The following is a 16,073-nucleotide window of genomic DNA, read 5'->3' as shown; positions in this document are numbered from 1 at the left end:
ATATATATTTTTAAGTTTTTCCATTTTATTGATGAATCAACTCCAGGAAAATATTTTGATAATAAAGATCGAATTTCTTCAGTCTTAAAATATAATTTGCTTTTAGTTTCGCTTATAATTGTGTTTAATTCAGTCATTTTTAACTTAAGAAGTTCGTTTTCATTTTGGAAATTTATATTTTGTTTTCTTAACTTTTCGCATTTGGATGATAAAATTTCAAGTTCAAACTTATTATTCTTTGATTTATGGACCTCTTTTTCAAGAATAACATTTGTATTTTGCAAACATTTAATTTGGTTTTTGAGTTCCTCATTTTCTGTTTTGATTGAATTCGTGTTCATTTGCATTTCTTTAATTTCGGCTTCTTGTGACTTCTTAAGGTTATTAAACTCTTTGGTTACGTTCTTTTTATCAGTTGTTTCCTTTTGAAGATCGCATATGAGTTTATTGATCTTTTCTTCTTGTTGATGTACTAGCGAATTCAATTGATTAATTTGTGAGTGAAGATCACTTTCTTGACGCTTTTGCGATTTTAACTGTTTCTCAGCTTTGGATTGCGCATGACGATTAAGTAAAGTTGCTTTTTTCTGACTTTCATTGATCTTTTGAATTTGATTTCGAAGGTCTTCATTTTGAAGCTGAAGTTCTTTATTTTTACCTGTTAATTTCTTGTTTATCTGTTTGAGTTGTTGTAGTTTTTCATTAACATTTTTGTGATCTGTAAATAATTCTTGGTATTTTGTTTTTTCTACAATAAGTTCATTCCTTATTTTATCAACTTCATCTTTGAGAGGTTTTGTTTCTGAATCTATTATGGATGTTTTTTCATTTTGACAAATGTTTATCACATTTTTATACTTTGTCTTCCATTTAAGATAACGAAGATAAACATATGACTGGTCGTTGGTTGTTGGCGTGGGTTTTTCCTGAGGTGATTGATTATCCATTTGTTTCTGAAATTTTGATAATTGTGATTTAAGTTCTTTGATTTTAAGCTCATATTCATCTACCTTGAGTTTAAATTGTGATTCTTTGAACTCTAACGTATTTTCAGCAATTTGAAGTCGAGCTTTTAAATTCTCATTATCTTCTTTTTCATTTTGAAGTTGACAAACTTGATTTTGAAGTAATTTTATAACTTTAGCTTGTGATTCTTTCTGTAAATTTTTTGTTGCTGAAGCATTTTGCATATTTTTGAAATTTTTTTGGAAAAAGTAAACGTAACTAAAGTACGTTAAAATAATGTGAAAAATTTACACAAGTATTATGAGCTTATTTTGCAAAAAACTTACTAAAAAATCCGAATTTTACTTCAAGTGTTGACTATACAAGATAAAATTTTAAAGTCATTTTGATCAATACGTCCCGAGTAATTTCTGTAACATTTTTACAAACGTAGCTCCATTGTCACGCATTCTTATTAGTTGGTTCAAGAGCTTAATTGCTTGATGAATTTGTAAAAATTCGAAAAAATCTTCCTGGAAGTTTTAGAAGACGACAAAAGCTGTAAATTCAGAGGGTGGTTACGATTTGAGTTATGCTTTTTCAATAGTATCCACCATATTTCTTAGAAATTTTGATAATTTTTATCTTGAGCTATTTCTTTTGGGGAGATCATTGTCGATTCAAAAATGGCCCATAACCTTATTCAAAAATTAACAGAAATCACGCTCAAGTATTGCATGAAAGTTTTCTTTCTTCTTATATCCTTGAATTGGATACGCGAGAATGTATTTTCAAGTCCTTACGATGAACAATTGCAAATTGGAAAAGCAATTATTTTACAAAAAGATGTTACATCAATTTCAAAAAATATTTATAACGCAAGAACCATATTCCAACTACATAGCGCCTTCAACAAGAGGCATGTAGCTTCAAAATTTAAATCATATTTTTTAAATTTATTTAATTGGAATCCAACATTAGATGCAAGTAATACTATATCATGTAACAAATTTCTTTACCATACCGAATCAGATACATGGTATCAATGTATTCCAAAACCTATGCAATATATTTTGTCTTTTGAATATAATGATCCAAAATTCAATGTCAAATTTGTTTTTCAATGTTTAGCCTTAATTTTTATTGCTATTCAGTTTGTTAAAATAACACTTTCTTTTCGAAAAATAATAATTTTTAAAAGATTTTCATCTGGTGTTTGTTTCACTAAAACATTTCAGAATAACATGTTATTTTTTTATCTTTTTTCATTACTTATTAGGCATGCATTTCAATCATATGATAGTACGACTAAAACGCTTACTGTAACCACAACAAGTGATTTTGATGATGAGCACAAAAAAGAAGCTCTTCATGTTTTCATCAATGGTGTTGAGGAAATTCCATCTGCTGCTTTCGCGGAATTAGAGTCGCTGACCACAGCAGATACAGGAACTGCTGTATCAATTGGACAATCAGCGTTTAATAAATGTACTCAATTATCTGTAGTTAATTTTGGAGAAAATTTAATAGCAATTAGCTTTTCTTGTTTTTATGGATGCACATCATTAGAAACAGTTACAATTCCAAATAAAGTTACCACAATTGATTATTTAGCTTTTTCACATTGCTCGAAGTTAGTGACATTTATACTTGGCGAAAGTGTAGAACTAATTGGAAGTTATATGTTTGAACAGAGCAATTTAGAGAGTATAATAATACCGAATTCTGTCAAAACGATTCAAGATTTTGCATTTTATGGTTGCCCTAGCCTGCAATTTATTGAGGTCTCTTCTAGAAATCCCTCTTACTCTAATTTTGAAGGAGATGGTGTACTTTATGATAAACAAATATCAACTCTTATAATATATCCAATGGCAAAGCCTGATAAATACTTTAAAATTCCAAATCAATTAAGAACTATTCAAGAAAGTGCTTTTCAAAGTTCTGTTGTTGAAAATATTATTGGTGGTGAAAGCTTAATGACAATTAATTCAGATGCTTTCATATCATGTAAAAATTTAATATCATTTCCATATATAAAAACAATTACCACAATTCAAATTAGGGCTTTTAATTCATGCTCTAAATTACAAAAATTTGAAATTGGCAAAAATGTAAATTTAATTGGTAATTATGCATTTGCTTATTGTACCGATCTAACGTGCGTTTATTTTTATGGTTTAATAGAACCTGAATCAACTGGAACCGAAATTTTTTTATCATCTAAATTATCAATGGTTATGGTATCAAATAATTATCAAGGTGAAACATTTGGTGGATATTCAGTTTCCAGAACATCTACTGAAGAATGTCTTGGCATTATAACTCAAACATTCAGTCAATCAAATACATACACAAAATCAAATTCATTTTCACAATCAAATACATTTAGTCAATCAAATACATACACAAAATCAAATTCATTTTCACAATCAAATACTTATACTAAATCAAATACTTATACAAAATCAAATACTTATGCACGATCTGATACATTCATTAAATCGAATACTTATGAAGAATTAAGATCATCATCAAGAACAAGTGATTATAGTAAAAGTATAATAGAAACGAAATCTTTAATAAGTAATTTTTCATCAATAAGTTATTCATATTCATTAATTTTAACATATTTTCTTTCATTTACACAAACATTATCATTTATTAATTATTCGAAATTAACACATTCATTATTAAATATTAATTCGATTAATACTTATATATATTCTGAATTTATATTTTATGAATATTCAATTATTATAATTCCTACGATTTATAATTTTTATTCAGATTTTTATACAATTTTTTATCAATATGCAAACAATGAAGATACCGATAACGATAAGAATAATAACAATATTATTATTGTAGTTATTATTTGTATTGTTGTTGTAATTATTATTATTATTTTAATTGTAATATTTTTAATTCGTAAACGAACACAGAAACGAATTACAGAAGAAAACACTGTTAATAGTTTTGAAGAGAATGAAATGAATGTTAACACACCCACGAGTGTATTATCGATGACGAACATTGAAGAAGATCCATTTGCTCAAGATTTTAATGAAGACAATGAACTTGTTCAAATTTAAATTAAAGTTATTTATGAATAACTTTTTTATTTAAATTTATTATTAATAAACATATTTTTAGTTATACTTAATCTTTATAAATTTAAAAATTTTTTTATGTAAATCCAAAAATTTAATTAAGAAAGTGTCTATAGACAAAAATATATAAAAATGATAAATACATTTATTTAGAGGCCGATTTCTTTTACAAAATGAGCATTGCTTTGTCAGCAAAACTCAGTCAAAATATATTCAATTCTGTCATTTTGTATGTAATCAACATTTCCCTGTATATACAAAATAGCATCTCGAAATGCTTGTTCATCACATATTTGTGCATTTTTAGAAAGTGCATCAATACAATCTGTTACATCATTTTGTACAATTTCATCTTCTTCTTCAATAGCATCTGTCAAAACCGCCGGGAGGCCGTTTAAAATGTATTTGATTTTTAGTTCAGTCGAACAAAGAGTCGAAACCTTACAAATCAAGCTTATTTAAATTTATTATTAATAAACATATTTTTAGTTATACTTAATCTTTATAAATTTAAAAATTTTTTTATGTAAATCCAAAAATTTAATTAAGAAAGTGTCTATAGACAAAAATATATAAAAATGATAAATACATTTATTTAGAGGCCGATTTCTTTTACAAATTGAGCATTGCTTTGTCAGCAAAACTCAGTCAAAATATATTCAATTCTGTCATTTTGTATGTAATCAACATTTCCCTGTATATACAAAAATAGCATCTCGAAATGCTTGTTCATCACATATTTGTGCATTTTTTAGAAAGTGCATCAATACAATCTGTTACATCATTTTGTACAATTTCATCTTCTTCTTCAATAGCATCTGTCAAAACCGCCGGGAGGCCGTTTAAAATGTATTTGATTTTTAGTTCAGTCGAACAAAGAGTCGAAACCTTACAAATCAAGCTCATAATCTTCTTGCGCACTTGGAAAGGAATGTTCGACTTGTAAAGGATGAAGAGTGCTTCGTCGAAAGAGTTTTCCACCAAGAAATTAATCATTCCAAGATTTAAGAATTTTAATAATATTTCTAATGCTTCAAGAAGATTATCAATTCGTTCAGGAGAGAATGCCATTTTAAGAAGAGAAGAAACAGTTGGATTTCCAAGAAGTGTTGATTCTGGTGAATCAAGTAAAACAGATATGAACAAAAACATCTTATTTAAGCAATCGGCATTAACTGGTGGGTTGCTAAGGATTGCAGGAAGCGACTGGTGCCTAATGAGGAAGTTCCTCATCTCAATTGAATTTTTGGCTAGTATTGATAAAGAGTCAAATCCATACTTTTGAAGAATTCCTTCTTTGGATAATGCTCCATTTATAAAGAAGTGTTGGTAATATGGGAGCATTTGCTCATTTAATTCTGGGAAAAATGCAAAACTTCCAAGAAACCATATAAATAATGGAGTTAAGTTAGGTGTAATCATGGAAACAATGTTGTCAAAGCCAAGCATGATGATGTAAGATGCCATCTCTAACTTCTTTAAGACAATTTTTCCAATAATTTTGAAAGCTAAAGGTGAAGGAAGCAGTAAATAAAGCTTGTGAAGGTGCCTTTCACATATCTCATTGATAAAGTAAAAATCTTGGAATGAACAAATTTTGTTCAACAAAATTAGAATTTGATTAACAATTTGATTGTCACAAGAAACCACTTTTTCTTCACAAAAATGAGAAAACGATGATCTACTTCTTTGGGAGACATTAAGTTTTTCTCTTTGTGCAAGAAATTCGTTAGCATTATTAATAACATAAAACATATCATCAAACTTTTTTGTAGATACAGTAAATTGTTGTCTTTCAGCTATCTTTGTCAATCTAATTGCAGCTTCTAAGCAATGTTTTGGGTTTCTAAGTTTAATGAAATAAACATTTATTTCTGAAACTGAATTTAGCTTAATATTTTTTTCATCATATGCGAAATCTTTGTTTCTAGATGCCTGGAGCTTTGAGAAGTTACTCATTGGACTGAACTTCGTTTGTTGATCAATCATCGAATTTCCGTTTACATATTTTTCAATGGGAGATTGTGTTGGGCGGTTTTTTGCATAGAAAAAGACGAAATTAGCGGATTGGCTTTTCGTAACGTGTCAACAATTTTTCGGTACTTTACGCAATGATTAAAACGAACAAAAAAACGAAAAAACGTTAAAAAATGTGTTCAAAAAGTGGAATTCACTACTTTGTCTTTTTTTTTATTTATTCCATTTTCTTTTTTTGTGTTTGGTTTGGTTCAGTTAAGTCCATATGTATAAAAGTTCTTGAATCATATTTTGGCGTATACGTTGCTATGCTTTCCTTAATTTCGTTCATTGTTTGGATTCCTCTTGGTGGGATCACAGTGAATGGCGTTTGCGTTTCATTAATTCTGACCATTGAACTTATTGATGTTAATCTCACCAAAGAAGGCAATTCTCTTTTTGTTACAATTATCGAATTCCTCAGCGGCCCGAACCATCCGACTTCGCTTTTACTTTTCACTTCGACTCTAAACAGACCAGTTTGCAAAGGATATATTACTATATGCACCATATTAAACTGCGAAGTTATCATATTAATATCATAATCTTCATTATCTTCGCACCATACTATGTGTGTATGATCATTACCAATATGTCTTTTCTTATAAATTTGTTGTTCATCCTTTAAACTATTTGGTATTAAAGGTGAAACATGATACATTATTTGGCAATTAGAATCAGCATAATATATCGATGACTTACCATTAGTAAACTTCTTCATATCGAAAAGGCCATCATAACCATAGTGCGTAACTAAGTCAATGTTCCATCCAATGCCACTTAAAAACTCTTTAAATAACGGAGACGCTGCTGTCCAACCTGTCGATAATATTTCGTTCTGATTTTTCTTGTTTTTAGCAATGTATACAATCGCAATCTTAGAATAGAAATCACGTATATGTTTGTTGAGATATTTAACTTTTAACATCTCCGACATTTCAGGGAATAGCATTGTCGATTCATTCAATGGTATTCCAATTGTTTGAACAATTGATGAGAAGTCATCAAATGTTTCTTTATTAGGTGTTGATGATCGATAAGTTTTAGGCTTCGAATTATTTGTCTTAAATCGTTCATTAGCTCGTTTAAATGGCTCTTGTTCATTACGTGCGATATCTTCTTGTTTTTTATTTTGTAATTCTTTTTGCATAAGGTCATTAAATCGACTTGAAAATGAATGATTTGGATTTGTTACATTATTATTTGAAGTATTATTCGTTACTTCTGGTAATGAAAACATTGGAGATGATTCTTTCTCATAAAATCCTTTTGGCGAATTAAATTCCCAATAATATGAATAACCTTCTGGATATGTACCAATGATAAAATTACCTTTTTCTTTACGTTCATAATGAATTATATTATTACCATATAAATTCATTTCATTTTGATAATAATAGATATTATTATCATCAAATGTTTCATCTGGTCGTGATGGATGTTTACAAACAGGTGAATAAGTTGTTGGATATGCTTTAAACTCAACTGCTAATTTAGTTAATAATAAAGTAACTTGTATCCGTAATTCGACTGGTACATTTTGATCATTTTGTATTGATATTAATCTTTTAGCAAATGGTTCGACTTGTTTTGCTTTAATTGCATATTCTGGATAATGTATAAATGCTTCTGTTACTAAACTAAAGACATGTAATATATATTCATATTGTTCGACAAGTGATACTGATATCAAAAATATAATTTTATTATATACTGATTGGAATTTCGTTAAGTTCTTTAATGGTCTTTCATAAGTGATAAGTAAATCTCGTAATATTAATGTAGCTTCATCATTTCGTGATTCAGCTGCTGATAATAAGAATTCTATTGATTTACATACTAAATCTTCATTAGGTTTCTCTTTAACTAATTCACTTACAATGATCATTGAATGTACTGGAATTATTTCAATGAATTTCTTTTCTTTGATTGCTATGTTTGTAATTTTATATATAACTGCTTGAACTCGTTTCATTAAATCATTAATTGGTTTAGTTAATATATCATTTGCATCTCTACGAAGTATAGCTTTATTTTTATTAATAACCTTTTGCATAATACTAATCAAATGTGAATTATTGATATTATTATTCTCAAAGATAGGTAATGAAGCAAAGAATGCTAATTGATATATTGCGGAATTAATTTCAGCATATGATATCACAGTTGGTATTAATATTGAACTACCTATAAAACCAATTGTTATAGTAGATCCAATCATTTGGAATGCTTTCATTGAAAGGTCTTTATTCGAATGTAATAAACAAAATGTTAAACATGAATACCATCCCATTAAAGAATCGGCTCCTAAGAATCGTTTAATTTCGGAATTTAATAATAAATCACATAATATATCAAAACTTGCAATTGTAATTTCAACATTATTTTGCATAACTCCATTAAACAATCGATTTGCTGATCTAGAGATTAATATAATATGATCATTCTTAATAGATGGAGGTATCCGGAATAATTGTGCTAATGCATAAAAATATGCGATATGTGTCGAATATAATCGAATTTGATCATCTTTATTATTAACATTTTTATAACAATCAAATAAGCCTAAATAAAAATCTATCATTGATTGTACATTTTGGATTTCTTCATTCTCTTCAAATTGGATAAATGGCTTTAATAAGAAATAACTATCATCTCGATTACCTTTCCATACATAATCAACTTTACCAAAATAACTCGCTGGATCTGATAATATATCCATGATGTTATCTAAGAAATAACTATAACGTGTATCATTCTTATTACGTTTAATGCGTTGATTGATGGTATCAACTTCTCTTAACGTTGACTCGCGATCAATTCCAAATAATAATGGAAATTCAAGTAACGCTAAATATTGCGCAAAACATGCATTACAATATGATATTAACTCTGATCGTCGAATATTATCGACAATTAAATTCCAGATTTCTTTATCACGATTATTAGTATTAAATAAAATGGATAATAAAACAGGATAAAATGAACATAAGAAATATTGATCGCGTTCAAATTGGATAAAGAAATAACTGAAATATGTAACTAATTCAGAGGAATTCATCTTTGTAAGAATTACATTAAGAAATGAAATCAAAAAATCTTTTAAGTCATTAAGTATAATTTGTCGATCTTCAACTTGGACAGTTGTGGAAAAACGTGAAATATGGAAGAAGTTACCAATAAGATCTGGTGCTTCTTTGGATATGATTGTCATAGTTCGATTAGACATTGTGATTTTCTTGAGATATTGTAAAATTAGTGATTGTTGATTTGGATTCATACGCTTGGCAATATCTTCCAAAATGCTGAGGAAGAAGCGAGTATGAATGGCATCGGGACAAAAGAAGCTAACTTCACCTTTGAATGTGGATAAAAATTCATATGTCATATCAGAAAATTCAATGGGAACATCATGAAGAAAACCAAACCCAAAATTGGGGAACTGTACTTGTGTTGCTGCTTCGTAGTATACAATCTGAAATAATGACTCAAATAATAAATCTTTACAAACAGCTTCACGTTTGCCATAATTATCGAGAACAAAGCTAAAAATGGATTTTACAAGTACATAATTATCAGCTTGTTCTTTTCCTGGACCTTTTGGAAATAATGATACAGAACCTTGAATACAATGCAATTGACATAAATCACGTTCTTCATTGTTGCGAACAAACTTGAGAAATGGAAAAATATTTATGAAAAGAGTTGGTCTTTCTCTAATGGTTGCAAAATTTTCAGGAGGAATAATGATAATTAATTTGAAGAAAAGCTGTTGAGTTTGTTGTAAAAAAGACGTAGGAGAATTAGCGTGAAGTAAAAATCGAAAAATTGTCACAATTTTTGGATAATCATCAGGCTTAATGTATAAAGGATGTAAATTATTTATTACCTTTTGTAAAACATTAAGAACCTTTTTGGTGTCTATTTGTGACTTTTTCTTTTTGAATAAACCTTCTTTTTTTGAAGAAGAATGAACAAAATAGGCTAAAAGAGAATTCCAGAAATCAGAAAGATTGTTTGTGACAAGTTCTTGGACATCAAATTTAGGGTCATTTAAAATTGATTTCATTAGGTGATTGTCTCCACCCATTTTTTTGGTGAAAAGCAAATATTTCAAATATTTGAACAGAAAAATATTGTATGATTTACAAAATATTGAATCGAATAAAATCCGTTCTAAGAAAAGATCAAGACGATGAACAAAAATTCAATGTACGGGAAAAGTGCTCCGAGAAGGGATGATTACACTTGATTACAAAATCATTTGATAATTTTTTATCGATTTTTTAACGATGACTGTTTTTATCCTCACAGGAAATAGCAATAGACAATACTTTGAAATCAAATATTTAATTATGTTTTGATATTAATCATGAGATTTAAAAGATGCTAACAACAATGTGTAAAATTCATGAGTTTTTACATTTTGTTATATTGCTGCCAAAAGAAAGACATATTCATTCTAAGAAATTGGACAGACAATATTTATATTTTTGAGATAAATATTTGTGAATTTCCATGGATCTTAATAAAAATTATAAAAAATAAATTTTATTTTAAAAATATTTCTAATTTATTTTATAAAATTTATTTAAGTGACATAGTAGAGTTTTATTTGGTTTAACACAAAAAAAAATTTATGTAATATAAAATGATAAAATACATAGCATTAATATCATTATTCACAAAATGACGTTTTCATAATTCTTATTCAGTTTCTTAGCAATTTCTGAAACAATTTTTATTAAATGTATTAAAATTAAACATGAGCCATAAAAAATATTCAAATAAATATTAACACCTAACATGTTTATAGCTGTAGAAAGCATGATGAAAACTATCGTTTTATTATCAGGGTACCCCATTTCCAATTTTTTGAGGTGCCCTATTTAACGTTTGATTTATTTGGATGCAAGTCAAGCTAGAACTCGAAACAGATAGAGTCAAAGGCATTTCTTTTCATCCAGTTCGACCATACATATTATTTAGCACATATGTAGGAAAAGTTTATCTTTATGATTATTCGATTGGTGCAGAATTAGCAAATTTTTCAGTGACTAAAGGTGGATATCCTGTAAGGTGTGTAGCATTTCATCCAACTCAACCAATATTTGCATGTGGTACAGATACTGGAGAAATTATTATTTACAATTGGCAAAAGCGTAGCAAATTATTTTCTTTAAATGGTCATACAGATTTTGTTCGTAGTGTTGAATTCCATTCAGTTCATCCACTTCTTGTATCTTCTTCTGATGATTCAACAGTTCGTATCTGGAATTGGCAAAATCGTAAGTGCATATCAATTATTGATGAACATACTTATGTTGTTATGTCAGCCAGTTTTAATCCTGTGAAGCCTCTTGTTGCTACTGCTTGTTTAGATGATTTAGTTCGTGTTTTTGATATTTCTAGTCTTTTAGATTCATCAATGTCACAAGATGCTGATTCTGCATTATTCCCTACAGACAGTAATGCCACACTCACATGTGAACTTGAAGAACATCCAGATGGTGCTGATACTGTTGCATGGGATCCAAATGGTAACAAACTCATTTCAGGAGGTGAAGATTGCACAGTTAAACTTTTTACATTTTATGGCAATGAAGCCAAATTCACACGTGTCATTACCACACATAATGGTCCTGTTACATGTGTTTGTTTTCATAAATCCACATCAACCATTGTAACGACATCAGACGATGGAACTTTACGGTTATTTGATGGGAATTCGTATCAACAAATTGCCCGATATGATACGCCTGGATCACGCATATGGTATTGTACTTGTCATCCTAAAAATGCATTAGTAGCATTAGGACATGATCATGGATTAATAATATTGAAATTTGCCAAAGAACGTTTACCTTATGATGTTCAAGGAAATTCAATATTATGGGTCCAAGATAAAAAATTACATTTAACTGATGTAGTTTCTAAAGAAAATGAAGAACCAATATCAATACAATCGCAAGCTACAAGTGTATCATGGAATACAGCACGAGGACTTGCATTAGTATCTTCAAGCAAAGAACATGAAATTGTTGATATGAAAATGAAATCACCAATAATTAAAGGAGAAGGCACTTCTTCTGTATGGTTATCTCGTTCCTCAATTGCATCATTATCAGAGACGAAAGATAAATTAATAATTAATGAATATGGTGGTGTCTCATCACGACAAATTCCAATTCCAATAACTTCACGAATCTTTACAGCATCAGCACAAAGAGTATATTTATCTACACATGAATCCTTAATATTATTTGATGTAGTTCGTTCAAAGACTATTACTGAAATACCATTTCCTGATTCCAAATCGATTAGTTTTGATGATAAACGCGAAAGAATATGTGTACGAAATTCGAATTGTATATTAACATCCAAAGTTGATTTAACAGATTATAACATATTTCATAATTCTGATAAAATCAAAAGTTGTTGTTGGTGTGGTAAAGAAGTTTTATTTACAACACGTAATCACCTAAAATATATTATCAAATCCGAAAGTGGAATTATATGTTCACTTCCAAGTGTTTTATATATCATTAAAGCATGTAATGAAACAGCTTGGTTTGTTAATAGTGATGGCGCATTATTTAAACGTGAAATTGAAATGGGCGAATTAAAACTTAAATCTTCATTAATGAATAATCACTCTGATATTGATGCCAAACGAATAATAGCTAAGAAGCCTCCAATTGGATTTGCGATTATGGAATTTGCTGCTAATCATGGACGATATGATATAGCAGCTTCATTAGCACAAGATCCGAAATCTAAATTTGAAATGTCATTAGAAGCGCAAGATTTTGAAACTGCATCAAAAGCAGCCGATGAATTAAATGATCCTGAAATATATAAGAAACTTGCGAAAGAAGCATTAAATAATGGACGATTCGAATTAGCTGAAACATCAATGAAGAAAGGTAATGACTTCGATTCATTAGCATTTTTATATTTAATCACAGGCGAATCAGAGAAATTACAAAAACTTTCGAAACAAACAAATTCATTATTATATTCACTTTGGTCTAATGATGATGAAGCTATTCATAAAATTATAAACTCATCATTACCAAATATCGAAATCATTGATTCGCCAACATTAAAAATCGAATATGGGAAATCGATATTAAAAGATTGGCCAACAGTTGGCGTTAGTAATACTAATAACATAATATCTACAACAGATATCATTGATGAAGATGATGAAAATGAAGGATGGAACTCAGATAATGATGACTTATTAGAAGGAATTAATCAAAATGAAGAGAACAATGATAATGATGAAGTTGAAGAAGGCGAAGGTTGGGATGTCGACATTGATATCGAACCAACAACAGATACAACATATTTGAACTCATCTTATTATACACCGCCAACTATAGGCGAATCGATACATCAGAAATGGATAAAGAACGCACAAACAGCAGGCGAATATGTCGCAGCCGGTGATTTCTCAACAGCATTAATATTATTAAATCAACAAATCGCCGCGAAGAACATTGAACAATTACGCGAATTATTCGTAAGTTATTACGTAATGAATAACGCGTCGATAACTTGGAATTATAACGTGATGACTATACCATTGTCAACTAAATATCGGAACCAAATTATTCCCCATATATTCTCACAGAAACAAATTATCGAAGATTTGATCAAAGAACTTTTCGTAATGTTCCACAAAGGTAAATTCATCGAATGTCGAACTTTATCGCAAACAATAATACATAAAGTTATGTTGTTAACTGTGAACACTCATGAAGAAGAACAAAAACTTTTGGAGATAATTGATATAGCGAAGAATTATTGTTTAGCTGTAAACTTAGAAACTACAAGAAAAACTGAATCAAACCAAGCAAGGGCTATTGAATTGGCCCTTTACTTAACACACTTGAAATTGATTCCTTCACACTTAAGAATAGTGCTACAGTCAGCGATGAGGGTGACAATGAGAGCAGGCAATTACCTATCGGCGAAGACCGTTTGCTCGCGGTTATTGAATTTGGCCCCACCCGAAAAAGTGGCAAAACAAGCACAGACTGCTTTGGCTTTGATTCAACAAAAAGGGACAAATCAATATAATGTTGAATATGATGAAAGAAATCCATTCGAAATTTGCGCTTTGTCGATGAAACCAATTTATAGAGGTAAGAATCATTTGAAATGTCCTTTATGTGGTGCTTGTTTCTTACCGCAACATAAAGGAAAAATTTGCCCAATTTGTAATGTGTCGGAAATAGGAAAGAAATGTTCAGGAATTAAAATTATTCATTCATTAAAATAAAGAAAGAAAATTATTTTGTGATGTGTTTTTAGGGTGCCTCGATAAACGGTTTTCGCTTTTTGAGAAAAAATTAAAAAAAAGAAAAATGTCTGTTTCAGATGAAGAACTAGAAAAGCAGGCACAAGAACTTGAGGAAGCATTGAAGGAAGCAAGGGCTCAAGTTGAAAGCCTTAAAAAAGAAAAACAAAGTCAGACAGAAAAAATCAAAAATCTAAAAGAAGTCGTAAACAATAATCAAAAAACAATAAAGGATATCAAAAAAATGGTGAAGCTAATTCGTGAAAGTTGTAAAAGAGTTCAGAAATCTAACTCAAAACTAAAGAAACAAAATGACGAATCAGCAGATACAAGAATAGATGCTTCTAAATATAATGAAATGAGAGAAACACTTGAAAAATTCAAGTTTGAACAAGCTAAAGTTAATGATAAGGAAGATAAACTTATCAAAGAAGCATTGTCTAGATATAAGCGTAAGATCAATCAATTAAAAGCTAACCTTGAAACACTTAAAGAAAAGAAAGATGAGCCAGAGGAACCTGCCGAAAATGTTGAAAAACCTGCACCTAAATCTGATGAAGTCCGGAATCTTTTCGTCGACTTACCAGCGTCGCCAAATCTCCAACTTGTAATTCGTAAGCAAGCAGAAGATGAAAACTAAACAACAAATTACACTTAATCTTTATTAATATGGATATTTTTTTTATATATTTTAAAATGATTTATACAAAATATATTTCATTGATTTCAAATTGTTAATTTGTTTACTTTTAATCTTTTCAAATTTCTGTTATCAAAGGTTGGCAACGACATATTAAATATATCAAATTTATAAAAATTATAACAACAAAATTTATCGTAATTTTTGTATAATTTTTATATATACAAAATAAGATATAAATCATTTTAATCTAAAATGGGTAAAAATAACTTTATTATTATATCAATACTTGTTATATTAATTCGTAGTAATGAAACACTTATCATAACAAATATTTACAGAATATGTGAATATGCTTATAAAAAAGAAGGTATTAAATATCTTATTATTGGTAATAATGTAAATGAAATTGGAAATAATGCTTTTTCAGATTGGGATATAATAAAAGTCGAAATTCATAATTCAACAACATTAATAGATTCTTTTGCATTCTATAAATGTAAGAACTTAGAATTTGTAGTTATTGGAAGAAATGTTGAAATAATTGGTGATTCAGCATTTAATTTATGTTTAAGATTAGAAACAATCAAAATTGGTGAAAATGTGAAAGAAATTAGAAAACATGCATTTATTGAATGTAACAAATTATTATCTATAGTATTTCCTAATTCATTAATATTAATTGGTGATGAAGCATTTTGTTTATGTTACAATTTAAAAACAGTACTATTTGAAAACTGTGAAGCAATAATTCAAAATTCTGTATTTATGAGATGTAAAAATTTAGAAAATATCGAATTAGGAAATAAAATATTAAGTATTGGTGAATATACTTTTCGTGAATGTTATAAATTACATAATATTACTTTACCAGAAACTCTAAATTTTATTGGATCTGGTATTTTTTTTGAATGTAAATGTCTTGAAAATATAAATATATCCAAAAATAACCTTAACTATTCAAATTATAAAAATGATGGAGTTCTTTATAATAAAAATATTTCGACTATTGTTTGCTTTCCTGCAGGAAGAAATGGAACTTTTCAATTAC

General features: G+C 28.7%; 4 protein-coding genes across 4 annotated transcripts; 2 read left to right on the top strand and 2 right to left on the bottom strand.

The window, feature by feature from the left end:
* Positions 1-4,790: 4,790 nt before the first annotated feature.
* GO595_004023 (uncharacterized protein) lies at positions 4,791-5,525 on the bottom strand (the record flags this gene model as incomplete). Its single annotated transcript, XM_067917109.1, has 1 exon — positions 4,791-5,525. One exon carries the CDS (start codon positions 5,523-5,525, stop codon positions 4,791-4,793), a length of 735 nt encoding a protein of 244 aa, XP_067775918.1.
* Positions 5,526-6,252: 727 nt separating this feature from the next.
* GO595_004022 (Rap/ran-GAP family protein) lies at positions 6,253-9,462 on the bottom strand (the record flags this gene model as incomplete). Its single annotated transcript, XM_067917108.1, has 1 exon — positions 6,253-9,462. One exon carries the CDS (start codon positions 9,460-9,462, stop codon positions 6,253-6,255), a length of 3,210 nt encoding a protein of 1,069 aa, XP_067775917.1.
* Positions 9,463-10,983: 1,521 nt separating this feature from the next.
* GO595_004021 (Coatomer, alpha subunit) lies at positions 10,984-14,364 on the top strand (the record flags this gene model as incomplete). Its single annotated transcript, XM_067917107.1, has 1 exon — positions 10,984-14,364. One exon carries the CDS (start codon positions 10,984-10,986, stop codon positions 14,362-14,364), a length of 3,381 nt encoding a protein of 1,126 aa, XP_067775916.1.
* Positions 14,365-14,449: 85 nt separating this feature from the next.
* On the top strand, positions 14,450-15,022 carry GO595_004020 (uncharacterized protein; the record flags this gene model as incomplete). The annotated part of the gene is made up of 1 exon (XM_067917106.1): positions 14,450-15,022. One exon carries the CDS (start codon positions 14,450-14,452, stop codon positions 15,020-15,022), a length of 573 nt encoding a protein of 190 aa, XP_067775915.1.
* Positions 15,023-16,073: the final 1,051 nt, after the last annotated feature.

The sequence above is a fragment of the Histomonas meleagridis genome (genome assembly GCF_020186115.1).
Source record: "Histomonas meleagridis strain 2922-C6/04-10x chromosome Unknown contig_24, whole genome shotgun sequence".
Classification (NCBI taxonomy): Eukaryota; Parabasalia; order Tritrichomonadida; family Dientamoebidae; genus Histomonas; species Histomonas meleagridis.
This window is presented reverse-complemented; position numbering and strand designations above follow the sequence as displayed.